The following is a 23,706-nucleotide window of genomic DNA, read 5'->3' as shown; positions in this document are numbered from 1 at the left end:
ATATTTTTTTAAAGTTCCCTTAATCTGATTGTTTTAAAAACACAGACTTATGACTCATGGTTAAAAAGAATGATAAACTGTCTTTTTTTTTGTCACAATGTTGCATTCACTCCCTTTGAAAACCATGCACTAGTGAAACTCTTCTTGAAAAATAATATAAATTGTTGAAAATGGCTGATCTGTTTTTAGTTTTATTCATTTTTTTTTTGCAAGTTACAGCCTCAAAAAATAAATAGAATTCTTTTTTTTTTTTTATTCAGCTAAGTTTGTGCCCATGCAAATCAACTGAAAGGGAAAATAATATCAGAATTGGATTCTTATAGGATTTTCAGCAGAGAAAGGAAGTAAAAACTACCGTAGTACTCTTTATGGGGTTGGGATTGGTGCAGTTTATTTTGGGGTGTTGTTGGAGGCCACTTCAGTTTTGCCCCTGATTATCTGGTGGTTTACCAGCAACAGCAGGTCTGCACATAGACCCAGAGGATGCAATGCATTTCTCTTGCAGGTAGGAGGACACACGAACACACCCCCTTTGGAAAATGTTGGTCTCCTCAACTGCATGTTAGCTACGTTTGTTGGCATGGTGTGACCAAGCATGTGTTCGGGAACACCGTCACCCCATTCAGATAAAAGTACCGCAGACATTTAAAGAAACAAAAGAAAAAAGGAAACGGAAAAGAGAAAAAAAATCAAAACAACTCATTGATTTTTTTTTTTTCATTCTAAAGGGGCCACTGTTGAACTCATTTATTAGTTCCCAGTGTCGGCCCCCATGGCTTCAAATTGGAAGAAAACCTGGAACTGAGAAGTTCCTCGTGCTAAGGAGTTCATCCCGGCTTCTTCCGAATGACAACAACACCTGGCAATCCCTGCCGCTGGGTGCTTGCAACACACTTTGCCACGTGCACAATGTGCGCAACGTTTTTGCTTAAAACACAGGATCACGTTCGCGCCCCTAGAAACAGGCTCAGAAGACACAACATCAAGCATGCAGTGTAACCGGGGCTCGTGACCTGTAATCGCAACACTGGCTGCTACAACAACGCTATTAGTCCACACGCTGCTATGATCGAGAGAAACTGTCCAGTGAGGATTGGGAAGCTCTTCTTGTCAGTGGGGCCAGAGTAGGGTCCACTAGTGAGGAAGGAGGGAAGAGCTTGTACCAGCCAATCACCATGTTGGACAGGTCCAGGTCGTCTAACAGGATCTGGACTGCTCCCATGAAGGATTTATGGTCCATACGTCCATAGTCGCCCCAGACAATGACCTAAAAAAACACGAGAGAATAAAAATAGTTAGAAAAAAAGCTCAAATATTTTGGATGTTAATGTTTCTCTGGGAAACTTTAAGAAGGTTATAGGCTAACCTGTAAAACTTTTCCTCCTGGACTCTCCTCAAACGGCAGTTGCTGCTGGTAGAGAGGATCCAGCGTTTTTCTTGCTACTTTAGTTTTCTTTTTGGCTATGCAGGCTCCGTTTTCCAAAAGGTAGACCTTTACGTATGGTGCTGGAATGGACAAAAACAAGGAAGACGGATTACAATCTGGCTGATTTGCTTGTTTTGTATAAAGCACCTCAAGACCCTAAACACCCTTCGAAATCATTAAATACCTATGTATGTTCATCACTATCAATATAAAGTAATTAATAAACACATAAATAATCAGTGAAATGCATAAGATGACCACAGCAAACAGTGAAATAATTAATCTAACATCTGATTGGTTGATTCTAACACTGCAGATGAACTGATGTTTAGATAGATTAGAATAAACTCATTCAGTTCCTTTAAAGCAGGGGTCTTCAACGTTTTCCAAGTCTTATTTGTAAGAAAAGTAATTTCTCTCTGGGATTATTAAAGTATTTCTGATTCCTGGTTGATGGGACAGGTGTTTTGAATGAAAGGGTGTCCAGCTTGATGTGCATTGATGACTGAAAGACATCTTTTGCCTCCATTTATCAGTGTGTTGAATTCATGTTAATGTGGATTTAAAGAGATTTCAATAAGTGCAAAAAATTGAGGGGGGGAATATAAATATGTATAAACCAAAACTTTCATGAGCCCCATGCAGTACCTCCGAGGACCCCCTAGGGGTCACGGATCCCCTGTTGAAGACCTCTGCTTTAAAGTTTACTTGAACAGCTAAATAGAGAACTAATTAAGAGTTTCTCTGACATATTTCTGTTAATAAAATATGCACATTATATAACTATTATAATACATATATTTCATCTCTTTATTTCTTTGTAATTTGAATAAATATTGACAGTTTGCAGTTATATATATCTAACTGTGGCACTTCTGGTCCAACTATGTTTTATGTCATATTTGCTTATCAAGTGTCTCTGAATCACTGATGTCACCTGAACTTTTGGTTTGTCTGTGAACATAAATTACCTGGCAGTGCCTTAGATCCTGGTTTGCCCACAAGGCCACGAGCTCTTATGACCTCGACCTCCAGGGCTCCTTTTTTCTCCACCATGCCTATTTGGATGTCGCCTGAAAAAAGATCAAACAAAGTAAATACCACCTTCTTTTAAAGGTATTCCTTCCTTTAAACAAACAAAAAAAAAAAAAATACATAAAAAAAAGTTTTTCTCACCCATTGGTGGAGTAGCCAAAGTCTGACGTCCAACCAGCTGGGCAGGTCCCAGACCATCCAGGAAGTCACTGAACTGAGCGTCCGAGGAAAGCCTCACACCGGGGAAGATGAGGCTGAAAGAGAAAGATCAGATGAAAGTCAGGACATTGATGGCTGCACACCTTTCAGCAACAAAAACTGGAGCTTGAAACTTTGTGAGGAACTGCCTCAGAATTTAAACTAAAGCCGTTAATAATTCTTATGTAATGGCTGCCCTTACTTTCCCTCTGAGCTGTAGCTGTTCATGCTCCCATCAGTGGACTCCCGACTGGCCTGTCGAGTCATCCTGCTCCTCATCTCCACCGCCAGGCCCGTCTCTGTACTCCTTTGGACCGTGCTGCGCAACTTCTTGCCTCCTGCTTCTGCCCGAACAGTCACACACGAAAGAGAGAGAAAAAAAAAGGGATCCAGACTATGAATTCATGTCAGAACAAATCTGGCTTTATTGTTGACATCCTCCAAAAGAGACAATCTTATATATTGGAATTCCAACTTTTATTAGCAGCAATATTTTTTGGAAAGGATCACGCAAAATTCAACTGATATATAAGGATTCTGACTGTGTATACGGTTAATAGAACATGGAGTACAGTCATATTGTGCTGCAGGAGACACAGTGGGTTCGTACTCCACCTCAGTCCTCAATGCTTTCCACTTCAAAGCCTCCAAATTGATCCAAAAAGACAGCTGACTGCCTCCCCCCAGCAAAACTGCTGCTACTTTTCCACAGTCCAGAACTACATCGTTGACAGAAATACTCACATCTAAACAAGCTAAAGCCGTCTGCCTCTCCTCTCTTGGCCAAAAATCACCCAGAACACAAACAAAATCATGTTCCCTATTCATCCAAGAGCCTTGTTTTTTTTTTCATAAGAGCAAAACAAAATATTGTCAGAGATTAGGGTTGCCAACTTCCTAAAAAAAAAAGAAAAAGGGACACCTCATGTGTGTGCCAGCTGACCCGATTTTTTTTTAGCCCCCCTTTGTGTGTGAAATAATTTTTTTTAACTATTTGACTCAAATCTGCATTTAATTAGATACATATTTGCAGTGTGCTTTACATTCATTATTGTAGACGTTTTCCACCCTGGTATTTGTTTTTCCCCATTCCTCCCTATATTTCTGCATCCTTTTTTTTTCCGGAGGAGCATAACTATTCTAAGGTGCACCGCCTCCTAAAGCAGCATCAGCATTTAAATTACTCCGTACATCCCCCATACTGCTCTGTTGTTTCCCGCTATCTTCTCCGTGAGCTACACTTGGCTCGACCAATGGGATGAGGGTATTCTGGATCTTTACATATATGTTGTCAGCTTATTGGTCACAATGCAGGACAGGAACCTGGAACAAGTTTACCGTTAGTTTTGTATCTAACGTGCCCTTCTTCATTTTCCATTAGCTTTTTATTGACTATTTTTTTTACTCTTACAGTAATACGGGACAAAGTGCGTTCATTTTCCACTAAATACAGGACAGGTACTTCTATTTCTAAATACGGAATGATTCTGTTTTATAAGGCACGGTTGGCAACCTTATTAGAGATCTACTCATCTGGGTTTCCTTGTCTAATACTAATTTCCAATGATGTTCCAGTGACTATCTGATGAACGCACTTTGATTATTTCTGGTTTTATTTTAAAGGACTACAGCAAATAAAAGGGGAAAAAAAGTGCTGCAGGTTTTTAAACAGATGAAATAATTAAAAAAGTGATGGCTACAAGTTTACTCCTCCTGGCCCACTTACGTTCAGCTCATGCTATTTGTTAGCATGTTGCTAGGTCCGCTAATGCTAATCTTTGAAATAAAACACAGATAAAAAAAGCTTTATCACAGAGCTACTAGCATCTGGCAACACCTGAGCGACCTCTCTCATGTCTTTAAGTTGTTGTAACCAGAAATTCACATTTTGGACCCGTCAAAATTTATCAAAAAACTATTTGTATAGTTAAATATTTTGTTTAATTAAAATAATTTTCATTCTCCACTGTTCTTTGGATTTATTTCTGAAAAACTATTTGCTTTGACAAAAATAGTAGTGGCTAGTATCTTTAAATCCAACAGAAACTGGTAAGTACAAGATAATCAGCATTTATAAAGACATGTATGGCAAAACCGTCATTAATCACCATGGAACTAATCATCTTATGATTTTGGAACTATAGTTCTTAAAGTGGGGGTCAGGAGACACCGACTGGGACGTCATCAGATGGTTTTCAGTCACTGTGATGAGATACTTCAAGTATATGAGGGACCAAAATACATGATGAAATACATAAATGTAAATTAATAAATATAATAAAAAAAAACTTTACTTGATATGTATACATACAGTGTGAAGTATTTACATGTATTTAAGGGGGGGGGTCTGTCATCTTTTGCATTGTTATTTTGGGGACACAGGCTTAAATGTTTGCTTGTTGTCGACATGCTGTGTCTTACTTTTAAAAAATAAGAAAAAGTATAAATTATTATTTTTTATATCAAACTGGCAAAACCTCTAGAGTTGATGAGGTGAACACAGACCTATTTCAATTTTCCCTGCTTTGTTTGCATCTCTTGTTTTCGGTTTATCACTGTGTAGGACTCTTTTAATTCTTGACTCTGATCAAATGATTTACAGTATTTTACTTGATTATTCTAACTGTCATTTATGCATGCAGTCCAAAAATTTCAGACTTAGGTAAACAATGGAACAATTACAGCCAATAATTAATGTTCTACCTTTTTATCAGGTTACTGTTTACCCTGGAGAGATGCAAATTGTTCACAGATTGTTTAATTGGTTATTTAACGGCTTCCGCTAATATTTCTTTCCAGATGTAATTTGTAATTCTCTGCCCGTCTTTGTGCAAACAGACAGTATACAGTGATGAAGCTCTTTAGCCTTGAAAGCTCAGCTATTGACCTGGCCTCCACCTCCTCTTCCTGCTCTTCAGATGTTTCAATAGAAGATGCACTGACTGAGGCTGTCTCTGACGTCTGTAGCAAAACATTCTCAGCCAATCAGTGACGACTCAGATCTTATCAATGAACTCAAAAACCCTCCATTTCAAATGAAGCAGAACATTTCTGCAAATTAGCCTCAGTCATGTGGCACGGACTTGCATGTATATAACTGCAAGATACTCTGTTTATTTATCACCAATAAATATGAATCATTGCTTCCTAACACACTGCAGGCTTGGTAATAAAAAACAATAAAGATAAGTAGATTAGACAAAAGCATGGGAGAATAGCAGGTGTCCTAACCTAAACCATGCACATAATTAAAAATAAACAAAAACCCTTCATGGGTTCATCAACATCCGTTCAGCTAATCAAACAAACCGGACTCTTTCAGCATCAATTAGATCATCATCTCTGCTTCAACTGTCAAAACCAAACACAAAAAAACACCACTGCAGGTTAAAACCTTCCACTTCATGCATAACTGAACTTTACTGTATTTCAGGTTTCTTCTTTAAGTCTAGAGTAGTTCTCATCTGTGCATCATTTTCTAAACCAAGCTCCTAATTTATAACTGTCAGTGTCTCAGGGCATCATCTTACCTCCATCTTCCTCATCAAAGGAGTTCATGCAGGGAAAATAGACAGCCAGTGCCTCAAACGACGCAGAAAGGCTCATTTTGCTCTGGGAGCACTGGATGCGCATCCCCGGAGCCGTGGCTGAGCTATCGTGTCCCTGTCTGCCCATGCTGACCGAGTCGTCCTCCTCAGTGTGATCAATGCAATTACAGGATCTCAGAAATCTCAGTGATTCCTTTTAAGATGATGAATAAAAAAAAAAAAAGGAAATTGTATGTAAATAAAATCTAAGCCCAGTTGCAGTTGAAGATGCCGTAAATCAGAGCTGGGTAAAAAAGAAAAGTCTGTCCTTGGACGCTCTGGAGATTTCAACAAGGTGGAAGCAGCAGAAAAATGCTGTCTCTGTGTTTGAGTCTGGTGCTGTCTGGGTCTGACGCTCCTGCAGCACCTCTTTCTTCAGCGGGGGAGGGAACAGAGCAGTGTCTGGCCTCACCAATCAGAGAGCTGAGCTGCTCAGGCACACCTCTGCTGGCTCTGCGGATGAAAAAGCTCTACCCAGAGATACTCAGCCTCCTCGCGACTCTTCTCTTTTTTTCCCCCACCAGCTGCCGGGTTTCTTTCTTCTGAGCCGTACATTACCGTTATTTACTTTTTCTCTCCATCCTGACACTCTTTGCCCCTGTTCTATCCACAGAGGCCAATGACAACAAGCTGTCATTAGGTCTGCCAGCATCTCTTAGAGAGGCCACCTGGCAGTCACTCAGAGTTCACGTGGCTTACACTGCTCTTCCCTGTTCCTCCTTAACAACATCATTACCACTGCGTTTGGGGGGGCGAGCTAAATTACCCATCTGCAGTCATCATTGCTCTGAAAAACTAATCTAGTTGGATATAAAGTTGACACGTTCGTTTTTTTTTTAAAGGTACATAGTCACATTATACGCCTTTAGCAAAAAAACTAATATCCAGCTGATTATTATAAAATAAGGCTATATACCAGGGATGTCAAACTGGTTCCAGAAAGGACCGTGCTGCAGGTTTTCTTTCCAACCAAGCAAAGCACATCAGACTCCAGTCATCTTCTCAAGTGAGTCCCGTCTTAACATGATGACTTGATGAGATGACTGGAGTCTGGTGTGCTATTGCTTGGTTGGAAAGAAAACCTGCAGCCACACGGCCCTTTCTGGCACCAGTTTGACACCCCTGCTATATACTCAAGGTGTCCCTCCTGATAGGGTTTAGCTTGCCCTTTTTGAGCCTAAATAGAACCCCAACAAAGGGCACACTGAGCTACAGAAACAGATGTGGTGCCATCTTCAGGCATTACTGCTGAACCACCAGAAGGCCAGATGGTGGCATTTGATGCAGCTCCTAAATAAGTGGAGACCAATCCGACCATGCTGAAATGCCTCGTAGAAAACGGCCAAGAGGATATGGTTTGGAAGCTTTGCAAACACCAGCAGCACTATGAGAAATGACATGTTCTCACATGCTAAAGCTCAGAATGCTTTCTGAGTTGTAGCTCCAGCTATAGTTTACACCAACGGCAAAACTAAGGCATCTTCTTGTGCCTTTTTCAATTGATCTTGGACCTTCCTCTTTTTGGAAGCTAAGTTAGTAGTTCCAAACTCTCTCACCTCCATTTCTTTGGCTTGTTGACCAGTTGTATCTCCCCAAAACACCTGAAAACATTAAGACGTTGGTTTTTAGACTAAAACTGGGTTTCAAACGTCTTTTCAACGATCTGAGAATGACGGGTTTTCACCTTTCACTTTTCAACCAAATGTAGACGTTGTTAGGACGTAAATCCTGCCGTGTTTACAATGTCTGTTCAACCAATTCTTGCTTGGTGGGATGCCTGCGCAGGGGCTGCTTATTGGTGCAGTAGGTAGCACCACTGCCTTCCAGCAAGAAGGTTCTGGGTTCATTTCCCAGCATGGGGTCTTGGTGCATGGAGTTTGCATGTGTGGGTTCTCTCTGGGTACTCTGGCTTCCACCCATAGTCCCAAACCATGACTTTTAGGTTAACTGGCTTCTCTAAATTCTTCTTAGGTGTGAGTGTGAATGGTTGTTTGTCTCTGTGTTGCCCTATGATAGACTGGCAACCTGTCCAGGGTGTGCCCTGCCTCTTGCCCATAGACAGCTGGAGATAGGCACCAGCACCCCTCGTGACCATGCTTTGGATAAGCATGACAGAAAATGGATGGATGGATGGATGGGATGCCCGTGCAGTGATGTTATCCCGATCATGTGAAGTTATGGTAAATATACATAGAGAGCCTACATTTACTAATAAATGAAGCAAAAAAAACCCTCAAAAAACATAAATAACTAATACTACAGCAGCAGGACGCCATCATTTTTCATAGAAACTTTGTATGCAACCAGATTAAGTTACTGCTTGTATCTATTGTTCCAGAGTCCAAAACAGCTTCTTCCCCGTAATCAGACAGCTGAATGTTAAATAAAAGTAAAAAAACTGAAACAAAGCTCAATGTTGAAAAAACTGTGAACAGTCTCTGCCTTAAACTGACCATATCAATGCGTTTTTTTGCACCATGTTTTTTCTCCCAATGTTTAAATCATTTGATCATTCCTGCTCTTTAAGAAATGGAAATATCATGAGAGTTGTACAAAACAAAATTTCATTTTGTATACACTGTGTGTATTCAAAATGATAAAGCCCACCAACAGTGAGAGAGATACAAGTACTGGTACAATTGGTATCAAACCTTCCAGATGATGGAGGATGCACATGGGACTGAATATGAAAGGTATTTTCAGTGGTGGCTCAAAAGTAAAAAGCGGTCTGCCTTCTGAAAGACCTGGGAGCTAACCAGATGTGTCAGATAAATCCAGTGTATGCTTGTAAATCAAACATTTGGTCTGAGCAAACTGTCCTCAGTGCATCAAAAATTCAGTTTGTGTCCAGAAATCCCAAATGTGACATTTTTGTTTTTATATCTCTCAAGCAGAATAACTGCAAAACAAAATCCAAGTGTTTACTTGTGCTTGCACAAACAAAACATTTCCCGGCAGTAATACTGCTGAGAATGAATTCCTCCTCCCTATTAAACACTGCAGTCTACTTTCCCCAAGAAGCTTGGTAGTGCAAGGAATCCATTTGCAGATCCAATGTAGGTCGGCACAAGCAGCACTAAGCCTTTTAGAGCCAGAGGGGAAACTGAACAGTGACAGTGGATGCATGTGGGACAGTCTTAAGTATGAGCATATTCAAAAACTTTTCTTTTAGCTGAGTCAGAAGTTTCTAGTGATCTGAACTACAAACTATGATCAGCAAAACTTTCGTCTTTAAAACAGAAGATGATGTGGTTTTGAGGTTTTTAGGTTAATATTAACTTTGAAAAATGTCAGAAGCACTTGGGAGGACGAAAATACAGAGTCCACTTTGGGACACCCTCAGGTCTCAAGAAATAAGTTCTCAGTTGTTAAGAATAAATCTATCGGGTCTTCAGCCTTGGGAAATGAAAAAGCTCTTTTTGTTTTTATTTAGTGAAAACCAGACCAACTGAGCATATATCTAAGTTTAACAAAGCCATATTTCCCATGATACATTGCAGGTCAAAGCAAAATGGTACAGCTCAGGCATCTACTGTATGGTGGATGACAGTGGCCATAAATGCGATTTTAAATTGATATATTAGGCTTTCTATAAGACTAAATCAACTTTGAAACTGTGCGCTCATTTGCTGAGACCTGAGGATGTCCAAAATGTACACTGCACAGCACTTCTTTTTATGCAGTACGTTGGGAAATACATACCATAACCAAGTTACTAATTTTTCTTTTAAGTTTAATAAGTCCATCTTAGAAAAGCATAAGAACATTTTTTACAACACATTTTCAGCACATGAAAGCTTTTTGTGAGGGATTTCTATGAAGTCAACAACACAATGCAAGGAAATGTCTACTGGAACTAGATGGTTTATGAGCAGATCCTGTAAAATCAATGACTTTATGCAGTCAACCAGGTTTCCATAGATAGAAAACTGTTAAGGGCTGTCTGTCTCTGTATGACCACAGCAGAAGCTTGGTTTGCATTGCCGGCAGTAAGTTAGACCTGTTCCCAATGCATATTGGTCTTCGCAGGGCTGCCCTTTATCACTAGTTCATTACTTTAATGGACAGAATTTTCTATGCATAGCCAGGGACCGGAGCATGTCCGGTTTGGGAACCTCAGAATATCATCTCTGCTGTTTGCAGATGATGTCCTTTTAGCCTCATCAAACCAGGACCTGGGGCGTGCATTGAGGCAATTAGCAGCCGGTTGTGAAGCGGCCACGAAGAGGATCAGCACCTCCAAATCTGAGGCCATGGTTCTCCACCAGAGAAAGGTGGACTCCCCTCTTCAGGTCAGTGGAGAGTCGTTGTCTTATGTGGAGGAGTTCAATTATCTTGGGGTTGTGTTAACGGATGAGGGATGGATGGAGCTTGAGATCGATAGACGAATTGGTGTGACGTCGGCTGTGGTGTACTGTCGCGGTGAAGAACAATCTGACTCGGGGTGCAAAGCTCTCGATTTACAGATCTATCTACGCTCCCACTCTACTGGGTCATTACCCAGATCATGAGATCTGGGTGTTGACCGAAAGGACAAAAGGACAAAAAATCGTGAATACAAGCGGCTGAAATTAGTTTTCCTTCATAGGCTGGCTGGGCTCACTCTTCAAGATCGGGTGAGGAACTCCTCAACATCGAAAGGAGCCAGCTGAGGTGGCTCGGGCATCTATTTCGGATGACTCCTGGTCGCCTCCCTTGGGAGGTGTTCCAGGACACGCTGGAGGGACTATGTCACTGAGCTGGCCTGGTGTCGCTGGAGGAGGTGTGTGTGGATCGGGAAGTCTGGGCATCTCTGCTTAGACTGCTGCCTTTGCAACCCAGCCCCGGATAAAGCGGAAGAAATTGGATGGATGGATTATTCAACAGAAATAATATAATTGGACCTGAAGGGAATTGCTTATGCAAGGAAACTGAGGAACGTTGAGGAGATAAAGATGCTTTGTGCTGAGAAATTAGGCAAATTGGCTCAAACAAATAGCTGTATCTGTGAATTAGATTTCAGGCTAATCTAATGTACAAATTCGATTAGAGTCTAATCTGATGTTCAGTACAGTTCAAAAGCTACCAAAACATTTTGTTGCTCTACAAGATTGTCTCAGTAAGTCAGTAAAGAAGTTGATGCAGTTTGAATGATTTATCAGTCATGGGTTGTAACCACACCTCACAAATAGATATATCAGATAATTTTTTTTTTTAAATATAGCTAAACCACTGCTTTAAGATTTTAATTCAAAAAGAAAAAAAAACATAAAGCAATCAAAATACATTCCTTTCTCAAAATGACTGGTGTATGTATTTAACATTACTGGTCATTTGCAGCATTTATTTCTCAGAAGGCTCAGCTGTGAGGAAATACCAAAAAACATGGGAATGACATTTGTATTCCCACAGAGGGAGTCTTGGCCTATTGCTCCAATCTGGGTTCGCCGGGTGCCACACAATGGCAGCCCACTGCTCCCCAAATGGATGGGTTAAATGCAGAGGTGAATTTCTCCAATGTGAGATCAATAAAGTTCAATTATTATCATCGGATTATTCAATAGTAATTATTGGATTTCTAGTCTATTTTGATGTAAAGGGAGTCATTTCTATTATAGTTTTTAATGCAAAATCTAGAGACAGTTATGGAGGCTAATTTTCTGTTTGCCCTCAGATTATTTCTATCAATTTTCCTCCCTCTTATTAAAGATACATTCGGATGTCAGAATCATAAAAGCGTCTCAACCTAAATGTATCTGAATTACCCAAACTGAATTCCCTTTTCAATTTTACAAACGATATAAAGTCAGTTCCTTAGGTTTGCACACACGCTGCTGCGATTCCCTTATCAATGCCCTTTTAGAAATGACTGTCCAGTTGAATACATCTAAATTTAGGTGGGTAAAACAAGGACCACACCAGTTATTTAGATTCTTCTTCCCATTTTAATTACTTCACAATATGCTTCCAATTTTTCACACTTGTTTTATTTTTTGATTCCCCTCTTTAGGTTCTGTACTGACTCTGTCCCCCAGTCATGACTGAGGTGAACCTGTGCCATAATTCATTTATTACAAGGTAATAATTTGTGTTGTATTACCGGTATATATTTTGTATCTCTGACAGTGTATAAAAAGAAACTAAAGAGGCGAAATTTTCTCCTCCTAAATTACAATGTATTTAGATTTATTTATTTATTGACAGGGACAGTGTACAATAATAAGTATTCCTGCAAATGCACCAGAATTAGCCAAAAGGCAATATTTTTTATCTGTTGTACCTGGACGGATCTTAGAATTGTCTACCTAAAAACACACAAGTAAGAATTTTACAATGAAAAATACAAATATAAAAAGAAATAAAAACAGCTATAACTCTTCCAAAGTTGTTTAAAAATAGGGAATTAATGTTCCCAGTACTACAGATTTTAGGGTAATAAAATAAAATAAAGCATTGAAATAAAAATAATTAAACTATATATATTTAAATCTATTATTATATTTCTCTCTCTCTCTCTCTATATATATATATATATATATATATAGTATCTCTGACAGTGACACAAGTATATGAGACACAAGTGGCAGCATGGTTTGTTAATGGAAGACATTTAACTAATGCTTACATATCGGATGTATTATGAGCCGGTTTTTCAGATGCTTTTTGAAAACAGTGTATGATGTAAGTTCTCTGATGATGATATTAACATTCTTACCACTGACTATTAAAAAAAATGGGTTATTTTATTTATTTAAAAAAATGTTAAAAGTTAAATATACAGTCATATGTTTATATTACCATTTTTTTAATGTATTTATTACTGTTTTTCAAAGCTGCACTTTAAAAAATGAAATAATCTAGAGCTGTTTTAGGCTAAATTTCTTTTTGCATTCACTGGTGTTTACAAAATGACAAATAAATCTAAGTCTATAAAACTCCTTACTCTATATCATAAGGAAATCAACATTATTATACGTTTTTAAGTATGTTTATGATAATGTGAGCTTAGTAACACAGTCCTTCAGTGTATTGTGCTGGCAAATCTAAATCCTCACTGCTTGATTTAACAAGGCAGCCTGGATCACAACACGAAACCATCCTGATGGCAAAGAAAGAAAGAAAAAAAGGGGACATTCACATCCTCTCCCATCACTTATTTAGAGGATGGTGTTCAGCCAAAGAGAAAACCAAAATAGATAGCAAAGGTAGGTCTCTTCTTTTCTATCTAAGCCACACGTGCCCGTTTCTCCCCGCAACCCAGTCGGCACGTGTCGTCGATTTCAACCTTTGTTTCCTCATCAGTTTATTCTTGTATCGCCGCCCAGCACACAGCGACACCTCTCTCACTGCTATCACCTCACCTGGTGCACAGAAAACAGGTGATAATAACTATGGTTTAAAATTGTATCTTTCTATCATTACTGAGAGTAAAGACATGCTTTTTATCCTCAAATGAACAAAGGCAAAGAGTTTATTTTTAAGGACATATTAAAAGAAAAAGAACACTAAAATCAAAACCTTCAGCTATTTAAAAAAAAAAACTAGCCTGATAATTTGTGTGAGCAGCTTTTCTTCAGGCAGATTAAGAATAAAAGCTATCCTTTAGTTTATTTCTTTAACAGAATAGATAATACTTATCCCTTGAAGATAACCAAACTTGGTCTCACCCAGAACTCCATAATAAAACATTACGACAGGGAGCACACCACTGGAAAGCATGTCCACATCAGAAGGCAAGAATGTAAAAAACTTTCTAATTCTTTAACAATAACAAAATACTCTAATATCCCAGAAGTGATTTGCGTATGTATTCTGCCTGGAAGATTGAAGTGCTCACAGAATAAGAACTTTGGAAGCATTCCATACAGATGAGGCTAAGGCAGGCCAAGCACCAGAGAAACCCTCCAGCACTGTAAACATAGTGTAATGGGGGAGCCACACATGTACCGGCTGAGGCAGAGAGACACAAAAGAGCACTTAGATGCCCATAAACCAGGATACCCATGAGTGCATACACAGAGGCAGTTAAACACTCTCCCCCCTGAGTTTACATTCTTTGTGGCGCGAATGATGCAGACCAGTCCTGTCGTCTGGAGATGCAGCTTCCCCTTCCTTGTCTAACTCAGATATGATGGTAATTATTGCAGGAAAGGGCTTCAACGACCAAATAAGGTGCAGAGCTACTTTACGGACCACTTTGTAATCAGTTATCCTTGAGCACATAGTAAGGTCACACTGACACATATTGGCTGCTGAACTTTACACAAAAGTTTAGACAACATTGTGTAATAAAACCGATGTGGCCAAGAAATACTTATGCAGTCATTGAGGTGATTAACACATTACTGGGTGATGAGGTGCAATAAGAAAACACTCGTTTGCTGAAACACAACTTTTAGCTTGGAGGAACAGCCAGACTGTGAACGAGTAAACATTCAACACCAAAGCAGCACACAGAGGTGATGAAATGAGGTCAGAGGATGCACAGGGATATAGGAAGCATTTCAAAAGAATGTGACTGTCATTTATTTAGGCTGTGGGAGAGCAAGTGAGAGCTAGACAGGGAGGTAACAAGAAGGCTGACTGGACTACAGCAGAGGAGATGGATTGGATATTTTTCAGCAACGAACCTCCGTCTGCAATAGATATGCTGTCATTGAATATGTTGCCCCCTTTTATTAGAATCATATTTATAAACCTATGTTTATGTCTGTAGCTTTTACATTTATCATTTATATTCATATCATATATATATATATATATATATATATATATGTGTGTGTATCATATCAGATCATATATATTAAATGCATTACATGTTATCCTATAATTTACGCTTCTCTGAAATACATTTGTATCATTTCATGCATATAAAGATATAAGTACAAATATTCAGAGATAGATACTAACAAATTGACAAATATAAATCTATTATAGGTTGTGTGTCTTGTCCAATAAATATACTGACACTGGAATATTCTTATTGTTAAACTCCATTAAGAATACTTATAGGTATAATGGAGGATTTTCTTTATCCGGGCGGATCATCTAAATAGGTGGTCCTCCTAATTGTCAATCATTCTGGTGATATGTTTACGTAAGGCCATCCTACGTATTCGTCCTCAGTTAGTTATCTTTTTCTGCGCATGCGCACTTTTATGTGGCGAGCTATGTTTTCAGACAGTCATTTAAGCTCACCGTGGTTCTTTGAAAACGGCAGAGGGTCGTAAGAGAAAAAGTGTCTATGAAATATATGAGAAGAAAAGAAAGGCCTCAGAGGAGAGAAACAACACCAGAATATTTTTAGCAGATTCTTCCATGCGATGGCGTACACTGAAAGCACAGGTTGGGCTTCCCACTGATGAATCGGTTGCAAATTTTCTACTTGACAGGTAAAGTTTGGCATGTTATTTGGAGAAATACATTTCACATCGCTGCTAGTAAAAGATATCTACCTCTATATTGTAACTTTCCAGGGACGATAAGTTCATTTATTTTGTAATTTGCCTCGTTAGTAGTTATAAGGTGGCTACATGTCCTTATTTACACCGCAAACATGTCAAAATTTCCACTGCAGCCCACAAACACATACAAGCATGTCATGATTTTTTGAATGTAGCAGTAGTCTTGTTTGAGGGGAAACTTTTTATATATAAATATAGGTGAGATGAGATGAGATCCATCGGACCGACCGCCTTATCCTTACGTCCAAGCACCTTCTTGTGGAGAAATGGGCTTGTGCATGCTCTTTCACGCGTTTAATAGGAGCTGGTACAGGGTTGTGCATATGCATTTTTTAAAGTTGAGAGAGTGGGTCTTTTCAAAAATTACAGAAAATCCTCCACTGCACCTTTAAATATGTGGAACCAAACATGTTGTTATGATAGCTGTAATTATAAAGATCAAAGCACAAAAATCCAGTATTAAGCAAGCAATGTTTGACTTAATGCGCTAAAGCCTGCCAAGAAGAATTACACTGAGTAGAGTAGGCGACCTTTACAAGCCTTAAGACTCGACCGTTATTGCCAATAGACAAAAGCGATCCATGAGGCATCTATTCTAAATTATTTGCCCCATTTTTCTATCCTTTTGAAACCTTGCCGAAAAGTGTTGAATGTAAATGCCAGAAAAAACCGAACCGCGCTAAACTGGTACTAGGTCATCAGAAGGGCTTGGCACGGTTCAGTTAATGCTCGGTTCTCAGATAACAAAGAGTGCATGAGCAGACTGCGTAATCTCCATTAAATTTCAGACATTCATAAAAATATTAGCTTCCCTACTGTGCCGCACAATTTCCAGAGATGATTCTGCTTAGCAGTGTGATGAACCTCAACGTCTGTCCTTGTTTCCTGCATCTGTAAGCCCTGATTAGACTATCGTTTGTCGTATCCACTTCCCAAAAGCCGACTCTGTCAAGTTAATTCACCAAAGGTTGCCTTCTTCGTCTGAATCTCTGCAAACAACGAAATATCACAATTATAACTAAAGATAACTTCCTGAATGTTACAGACGCCACCATTTTGATTTGCTTGATTCCCTCTTTCAATCCTAGAGAGCAGTAGTAGCGTAGATCATCACTAGGAGGCGAGGAACCTTTCTAGCGTGATGTCTAAATGGTCGTAAGGAACCGAGCTCGGCACGGTTAACTGATCCAAGCTCGGTCCGAACTCAGCACGGATCCGTTTCAGATGGTAGTGTAAATGGGGCTAACTTCTATGGCTGTAATGGTGTGACTTTCCTGTTTATCGGTGGCTTTTTTTGCACAATCTACTTAAGCTCACTGGAGCTCCTCTGGGATTTACGCAGAGGAGCAAAGGCAGTGTTAATTAGGAGGATGGAGAATTTTTTCAATGCAGCAGAGCAGATGCAGTGTAACCTGGGGGAAAGCTTCCTGACAGCTTATCGTCACCTGATAGGTTAAGGTTAGATTGCACAGCAAAAAACTAATGTGTTTCTATTATCTTTATTTTTGCTGAACAAAATATCAAAGGTAAGAAGCTCAGATTGCTTAAGCAACAAGAATCTGGACTTTGACCAGGAGAAAGCACCTACTCCTTTAAAGCCAGACTGGAACCTCTCCCTCTGAGCCTCCTCCTCCCTACACACGCAGTAAGCCTGAGATCGTCATAACCCTTCTGGAACTGCCTCACACCATCCTCCCTACAGTGAATGATCATCATCTCCTCATGAAACCTTTAAAAACCATGTGTGACCTTATATCCTCTCCAAATACAAATATTAACGATGTTCTCATGGCAGGAAAGCTATAAAAACATACTTGTAATGATGGTCTTCCATCCAGTAATTCAAGGTCCTTAAAGACGCCATCATTTTTATTGGCAAATCAAAAGTTTATATGGATATGGTTTTGGATATTTACCACATAGCTCTAGTTGTTCTGTCTTTTATAGCTTTATATGGTGATCCTTTATCCAGAAAAGTAAGAAATTTAAACTCATTTGTGATGTCGAAAAAGCTTATTAAAAAAGCTGCAAACAGATTAATCTCTTGCTTTTCTCTCTCAGCTAAGAAGCTTCAGATCCTTAGCTTTCATTCTAAGGTAAAACAGACACTCTATTAGTAGATGTTGGAACAGCCTGTCTCTTGGCTGCCTTCCTCCTCTCAGAGTAACACATAGTGAAGTTACAGATGGAGAGCTCACGTGGGGGTGAGGCGGGATCCAAACAGTCCAAACAGGCTTATTGATAAAGGAAAAAACTGCTGACATCAAGCCGTCTGATACCGTCTAAGATAAAAAAGACACGAACATAAGCATTGTCAACACAACATGATCACTTTGCACAGAAAAAGAGGAAGCATGTTTTTTTTATTCAGCATCATGGGAAGCAGAAGCGTCTTCCACACGGTTCATGCCTCGTCTCACCACAGTGTTTTTCTACACGATGTGTCATCAGACTTCCTGAGTGACTGAGATCTCCAGACTGGACCACAACAATCAAAAGAGGTAATCTTTACTGTATTTTTAGCCACACGCTGAGCGTTTATTTGTAGTTATTTTAGTGAAACATTGGTATGTGTTATATTTGCCAATGTATCGTGGGTGCAGTATTCGTCATGGATTTAGAGGAAGCTGTTAAATAACCCCCAGTTTTGTTATTGATATGGGATTCATACTGCGCTTTGACGAAGCCTGAAACCACAGCAAAAATGGTTTCAGGCTGTCTGGCAATCTGTTTCTTTATTTATGTTTTTCTCTGGCAGGCTAAAAAATATTCTGCACAGGATTGGGTTGTAGGACAGGTTTTTATTTAATTCATCTTTGAGAAATTTAGAGTGATCTTAACAAGGAGAAGTTAAGAGGAGGGAGGGTAGATATTCTGATAAAATAGCTCAATCCAAAATTTTAAAAAATATTTGAAGCAAATATTCTGTTAAACGACCTGGGAAAACTTCGACTAATATGTACTGTAGATAAATAACAGGAGCAGTCCAATAGAATTTAAACAAAAAAACAAAGTTTTCAGATAAAAATGGAAAAATAATCATAGATCATAAATTATTAGATGAAACTGATTGTCATTGTGATAGAAGTTAGCCCGCTTTGGAAAACCTGTCACACAGAACCAAACCTTAGAGAAACAACTGAAAATAACCCCGTAAAGTAATGCTGTTTGTTATGAGCACACTTCCAACTGGCTGTTTGTTAGTAAGACAAGTGAAAGTGTGAATACAGATCAAATTAAGGTCAAACAGTAAATGCAGCACCCATTTAGAATAAACAATAAACACAAAAAATATAAGAATGTATTACTAAAACTTATAACACAGACTGGCAACCAGGGTGTACCCCACCTTTCACCTCTAGACTGCTAGAGATCAACACGTGCCCCTCTGCAAACAGAACGGGTTAAGCAGAATGTGATGGATGGATGGATGGATGGATGGATGGATGGATGGAGGGTGGATGGATGGATGCATGAAGGCATGTAAGCATGGATGGATGGATGTGTGGATGGATCGATGCATGGATAGATGGATGCATTCATAGATGGATGGATGCATGGATGGATGGATGCATGGATAGATGGATGCAGGAAGGCATGTAAGCATGGATGATGGATGTGTGGATGGATCGATGCATGGATAGATGGATGCATTCATAGATGGATGGATGCATGGATGGATGGATGCATGGATAGATGGATGCAGGAAGGCATGTAAGCATGGATGATGGATGTGTGGATGGATCGATGTATGGATAAATGGATGGATGCATGAATAGATAGATGGATGCATGAAGGCATGTAAGCATGGATTGAAGGATGCATTGATAGATGGATGGAAGCAAGAAGGCATGTAAGCATGGATGGATGGATGTGGATGGATGGATGGATGAATGGATGCATGGATAGATGGATGCATGAAGGCATATAAGCATGGATGGATGGATGTGTGGATGGATGGATGGATGGATGCATGGATAGATGGATGCATGCATAGATTGATGGATGCATGAGGGCATGTAAGCATGGATGGATGGATGCATTAATAGATGGATGGATGCATGGATGGAGTCATGTTTGGATGGATGCATAGATGGATGGATGGATACATGGATGGATGGATGGATGGATCGATGGATGCATGAACGGATGATGGATGCATGGATAGATGGATGGATGGATGCATGAACGGATGATGGATGCATGGATAGATGGATGGATGCATAAGGGGAAGGCAGCATTGATGGATGGATGCATGGGTGTATGGTGGATGGATGCATGGATAGACGGATGGATGGATGGATGCATGAACGGATGGATGGATGGATGAATGAACAGATGGATGGATGGATTATGGATGGATGAATGGATGAATTCCATGATAAATCCAATTTAAAATAGTAATGTTTCTGTATAGGATCTGTCTAAAAAGATGTTGCAGATATTTGAGTAAAAAACATTTAAAGTTTTGACGCCTCAATTCAAATGCATACATAAATAGGAAATCCTTTATGCAGTTTCCAAGCTGAGATTGTTATTTGACCATTGCACAAAAAAGTAAAGAGAAAGGTGGTATACAGCTAATTTGTGACAAACAGTTATAATGGTCACTGATAACATAAACTGACAGGCACCAGTCGTACCAGAAACAAGTGCATGCCAAAGGTTCCTGGGCTGAACCAAATGTGTATTAACTGGCAACGGAGGAAAGCATATGCTATGTTGGCTGTCTGCTTGATATCCAACAAACTGTTTGTTGGATATTTGCAACAAAAAGTGTAAAAGGGGTTAAATTCTCATGAAAATGATGTACTTAAAGCTGCTGGAAGATCCCCTTCTAGGCCACACTGCACAGATCAGCTGCTTGATTATCATGAGCCGCACACTGTTACTTTATGAACTTAAGAAACCTGCAGACGGCTGGAGTTGGACTTTGGTTGATTGTATTTTCTTCAGTGATTTCACAGTCAGCTTTTGGACTCACTTTTAACTGAGTTACAGAACACTGTATTAAGTACTTAGTTCTGAACATTAACATTTTTTCAAGTAATAAACAAAGCTTTTCTGACTTTGTTATATGTGCAAACCGAATTCAACAAGGCTGCATCGGATATTTTCACTAAGAAAATGTGAACCGTTACCATTTACAATAGATTGAGTTCATTAAACAAGCGTCTGAAAGCAAAGCTCAGAGTTATTAATAAGTCTCTTGCGCATTTATTTACTCGCCAAGTAAAGACGACAGTATGAGATGAGGAATAAAAAAGGTAACAGACACAAAAGGGCACCTAGATTAAATATGGACCAGTGCATAGAAAAAAATGCCAAACTGGAATATAGAACCTTGATTCCAGAAACTTAAATGATATTTGGGAAACAAAAAAAAAAAGAGAAATGGTTGATGTTGTCTTGTATCAACATTTTAACATTTTAAGTCTAGTCCAAGTAAACTTTAGACGCCATTGCTTTATAATCACATACTTAACCAACAACAGCCCTGTGTCTAGTGAAAACGCTGAGGAGCCAATAACAGCTACAGCTAAAGTCAAGCCCTGGTGCCACATATCTATTCCAAGAATACTATGTAGGCGTCAAGAAAGACTACTTTCTCCTGCATAGAAACCCTATTGTGCCACAGAAAAAAGCAATGGGGGAAGGGGCGGGTGCAATTCTAAAAATATAAAAATAATGGGGATACATTTTGCACAATTTCGTTTAGTCTGATAATAAAGATAATAATAATAAAGAGCTTTCTGAAAACAAGGATGTTTGGATGTGCTTTTGTAAAACAGAATGTACTGTTTACTATTTCTTGTCCTTTAGAGTAGATGAAGCCATGGAGAACTGTTTTCACTCAGCCTTTGGTGTATCTGTGCCGCCGAGTCCTGATCATGTAGGATCCTGACAGCCGCGTGTCTGCTAGAGCTCCAAAGCAGATTAATAAACACACTCAGCAGGCAAAAGAGCTGCTGAGATGGCACCGACTTCAACACTGAAGATAAATCACCACGGCTAGAGGCTCAGAGTTCAGCTATTTTTGCACGGTAGAAAGCAGCTTCACGTACAGCATAGGTAAGAGAGAACTGAGTCAGTAAAGAAACACAACTTTGTGACTCTAGCAGTGTTTCTCTTTAAAGTAATAAAGGTAAGCAAATGCATATTATGATGGAAGACAGTAGGTTTTTAACAGAGAGACATTGCTTGAATTTTGGGGTTAAAACATGCCTGTATAATCTTACACTATCTTCCAAGCAATCCCTTCTTTGTCAGGGCAAAAGGTTCTGTTCTCGCCCCTTTATGTTTTTTTTATTTCTTTTCTCCCTAATGGCCACATAGAGGCCTCATCATCAACTGTTAGAATAACCTGCACTAAATTGCATGTAAATTGTAGTTTTTGTATAAGCAATAAATGGGTGTGTTGTGGTGATCTACAAACTTTTGCTGCACAACTGGCAAGACATGCAGACCGATCAGTTTCACTGATTAAAATGAACAGATAGAATGTTCTACAGGCAGTTAAAGACTGGCTTTAAAAGAAGGATGAGGTTCAAAGTCATGGAGATGGAAGCATTAATGATAACTATACAAATAATAATAATGACAATATTAATAATATTTATAGTGCACCACATAGTGTATCTCAAAGTGCTACAAACAAAAGTAGAGGGAAAGAAAATATAACTGTGCTTCTTGCATGGTTATGTTTTGCTAAATGGGGAAAGAACAGACATCCAAATAACATATATTAAAGTGGTAGGGAAAGCATATTTAAATGTCAAATCATTCTGGCTCAAACATGTTTATAAATGTACTCTTTATTAGACATTGTCACAAATTTAGAACATCAAAAAATCCTGTCTTAAAATCTATGTTGTTTTTTTTTCATTATCTTCTGCAGGCCGGTTAGTTATACGTCAGCTTGAACACCTAAATTTGGCCAATCATATATCAACGGTCATCTGTCAATCAAATTTTTTTGGTCAGGCAATGCATCTTGATTCATATGTTGCAGCTAATATACGCAACGGTTGAAATAAGACATAAGAATAATTTCCTTTCCCATTGAGTTCCGTCCCAGTGTTCACGGGGATGGGCGTCTGCGTCTTCAGCAGGCGTAGAGCTAACAGAACTGGCAGCGTTGCGAGGCAAGGGCTCAAACATGTACGGCTGGAAGCCTTCTACACCAAACCAAGCTTCTGCTGCCCTGGCGTCCTCTTCCACAACATCTTAGTCCCTGCTTTCCTCCTCTAAATAAAAATGTATGATGGAGGAGACTCATCTATGCCCTGCGACCAATTTAGTGCTACTTGGTCCCAATGGAATTTCCCATTGGGAACCTACTAGCACTAAGTTGCTAACTGGTTAGCAAGATGCTTCTGAGACACTGTCCACAACCAAACTTGCTTGCTAAAGGACAGATTCTCTGTCCATCCTCTGTCATTGTTCCAACGGCAATGATCGCAGATATTTTGTGTGTCAGTTTGCATCCGACTTTCAGAAGTTCTAAACAAAGACACAAAAACTTCACCGGCATTTGGGTATCCGAAATCTCTTAGCGCGTGATAAATGTTTGCATTTGCACATTCTTTACTCATGAAGTTGCACAGTTTGGTCATTAGAACATTATCAGCTTATTTATGAAAGCAAACACGCAACAAAAGGTTTGCTCACGGTGCCTGCTAAATCTCAAACACGAATCACTTCTTTGGACATTTACTCTATGCGTGCAAACAGGTTTGCACCTGTTTTAGGACACACAACCTTTCTGAAGATCAGGCCCTGCGGTTGACTTCTATATCCCCTTCGTCTCCAGACCCTCCTTCCTTTCTTTAACTGCTTGAAGAAAACCAAATCACAGTTTCTTTAAGTCAAGAGTGATAAAAAAAAAGAGGTTTTCCTTATTGACTCTAACTCTATGCTTATAAAAGTCAACAGTTCTCCACATCCATTAACGGCTCCACAGTCTCATCCTCTCTTTAATTTTGGATGAAAATTATTCAAACCGTATAATAATTTC

General features: G+C 39.3%; 1 protein-coding gene across 7 annotated transcripts in view; it reads right to left on the bottom strand.

The window, feature by feature from the left end:
• Nucleotides 1–21: 21 nt before the first annotated feature.
• rims2 (regulating synaptic membrane exocytosis 2) overlaps nucleotides 22–23,706 on the bottom strand; it is a 263,822-nt gene continuing 240,137 nt past the window's right edge. For 5 of the 7 annotated variants that reach the window (XM_015396880.1, XM_015396884.1, XM_015396885.1 and 2 more), the window contains 5 exons: nucleotides 2,862–3,003; nucleotides 2,603–2,715; nucleotides 2,398–2,499; nucleotides 1,367–1,506; nucleotides 22–1,267 (listed from right to left, as the gene is read on the bottom strand). In XM_015396880.1, coding sequence (XP_015252366.1) covers nucleotides 1,064–1,267; nucleotides 1,367–1,506; nucleotides 2,398–2,499; nucleotides 2,603–2,715; nucleotides 2,862–3,003 — 701 coding nt within the window. In that variant the 3' untranslated portion in view covers nucleotides 22–1,063. Of the gene's footprint in view, nucleotides 1,268–1,366; nucleotides 1,507–2,397; nucleotides 2,500–2,602; nucleotides 2,716–2,861; nucleotides 3,004–6,189; nucleotides 7,080–23,706 lie in introns of those variants that run through there. The other 2 variants (XM_015396883.1, XM_015396882.1) reach the window with 2 other exon arrangements.

Source organism: Cyprinodon variegatus, unplaced genomic scaffold (genome assembly GCF_000732505.1).
Source record: "Cyprinodon variegatus isolate N-32 unplaced genomic scaffold, C_variegatus-1.0 Scaffold827, whole genome shotgun sequence".
NCBI classification, from domain to species: Eukaryota; Metazoa; Chordata; class Actinopteri; order Cyprinodontiformes; family Cyprinodontidae; genus Cyprinodon; species Cyprinodon variegatus.
The sequence above is the reverse complement of the archived record's forward strand: the minus strand, read 5'-3'. Positions and strand labels throughout refer to the sequence as shown.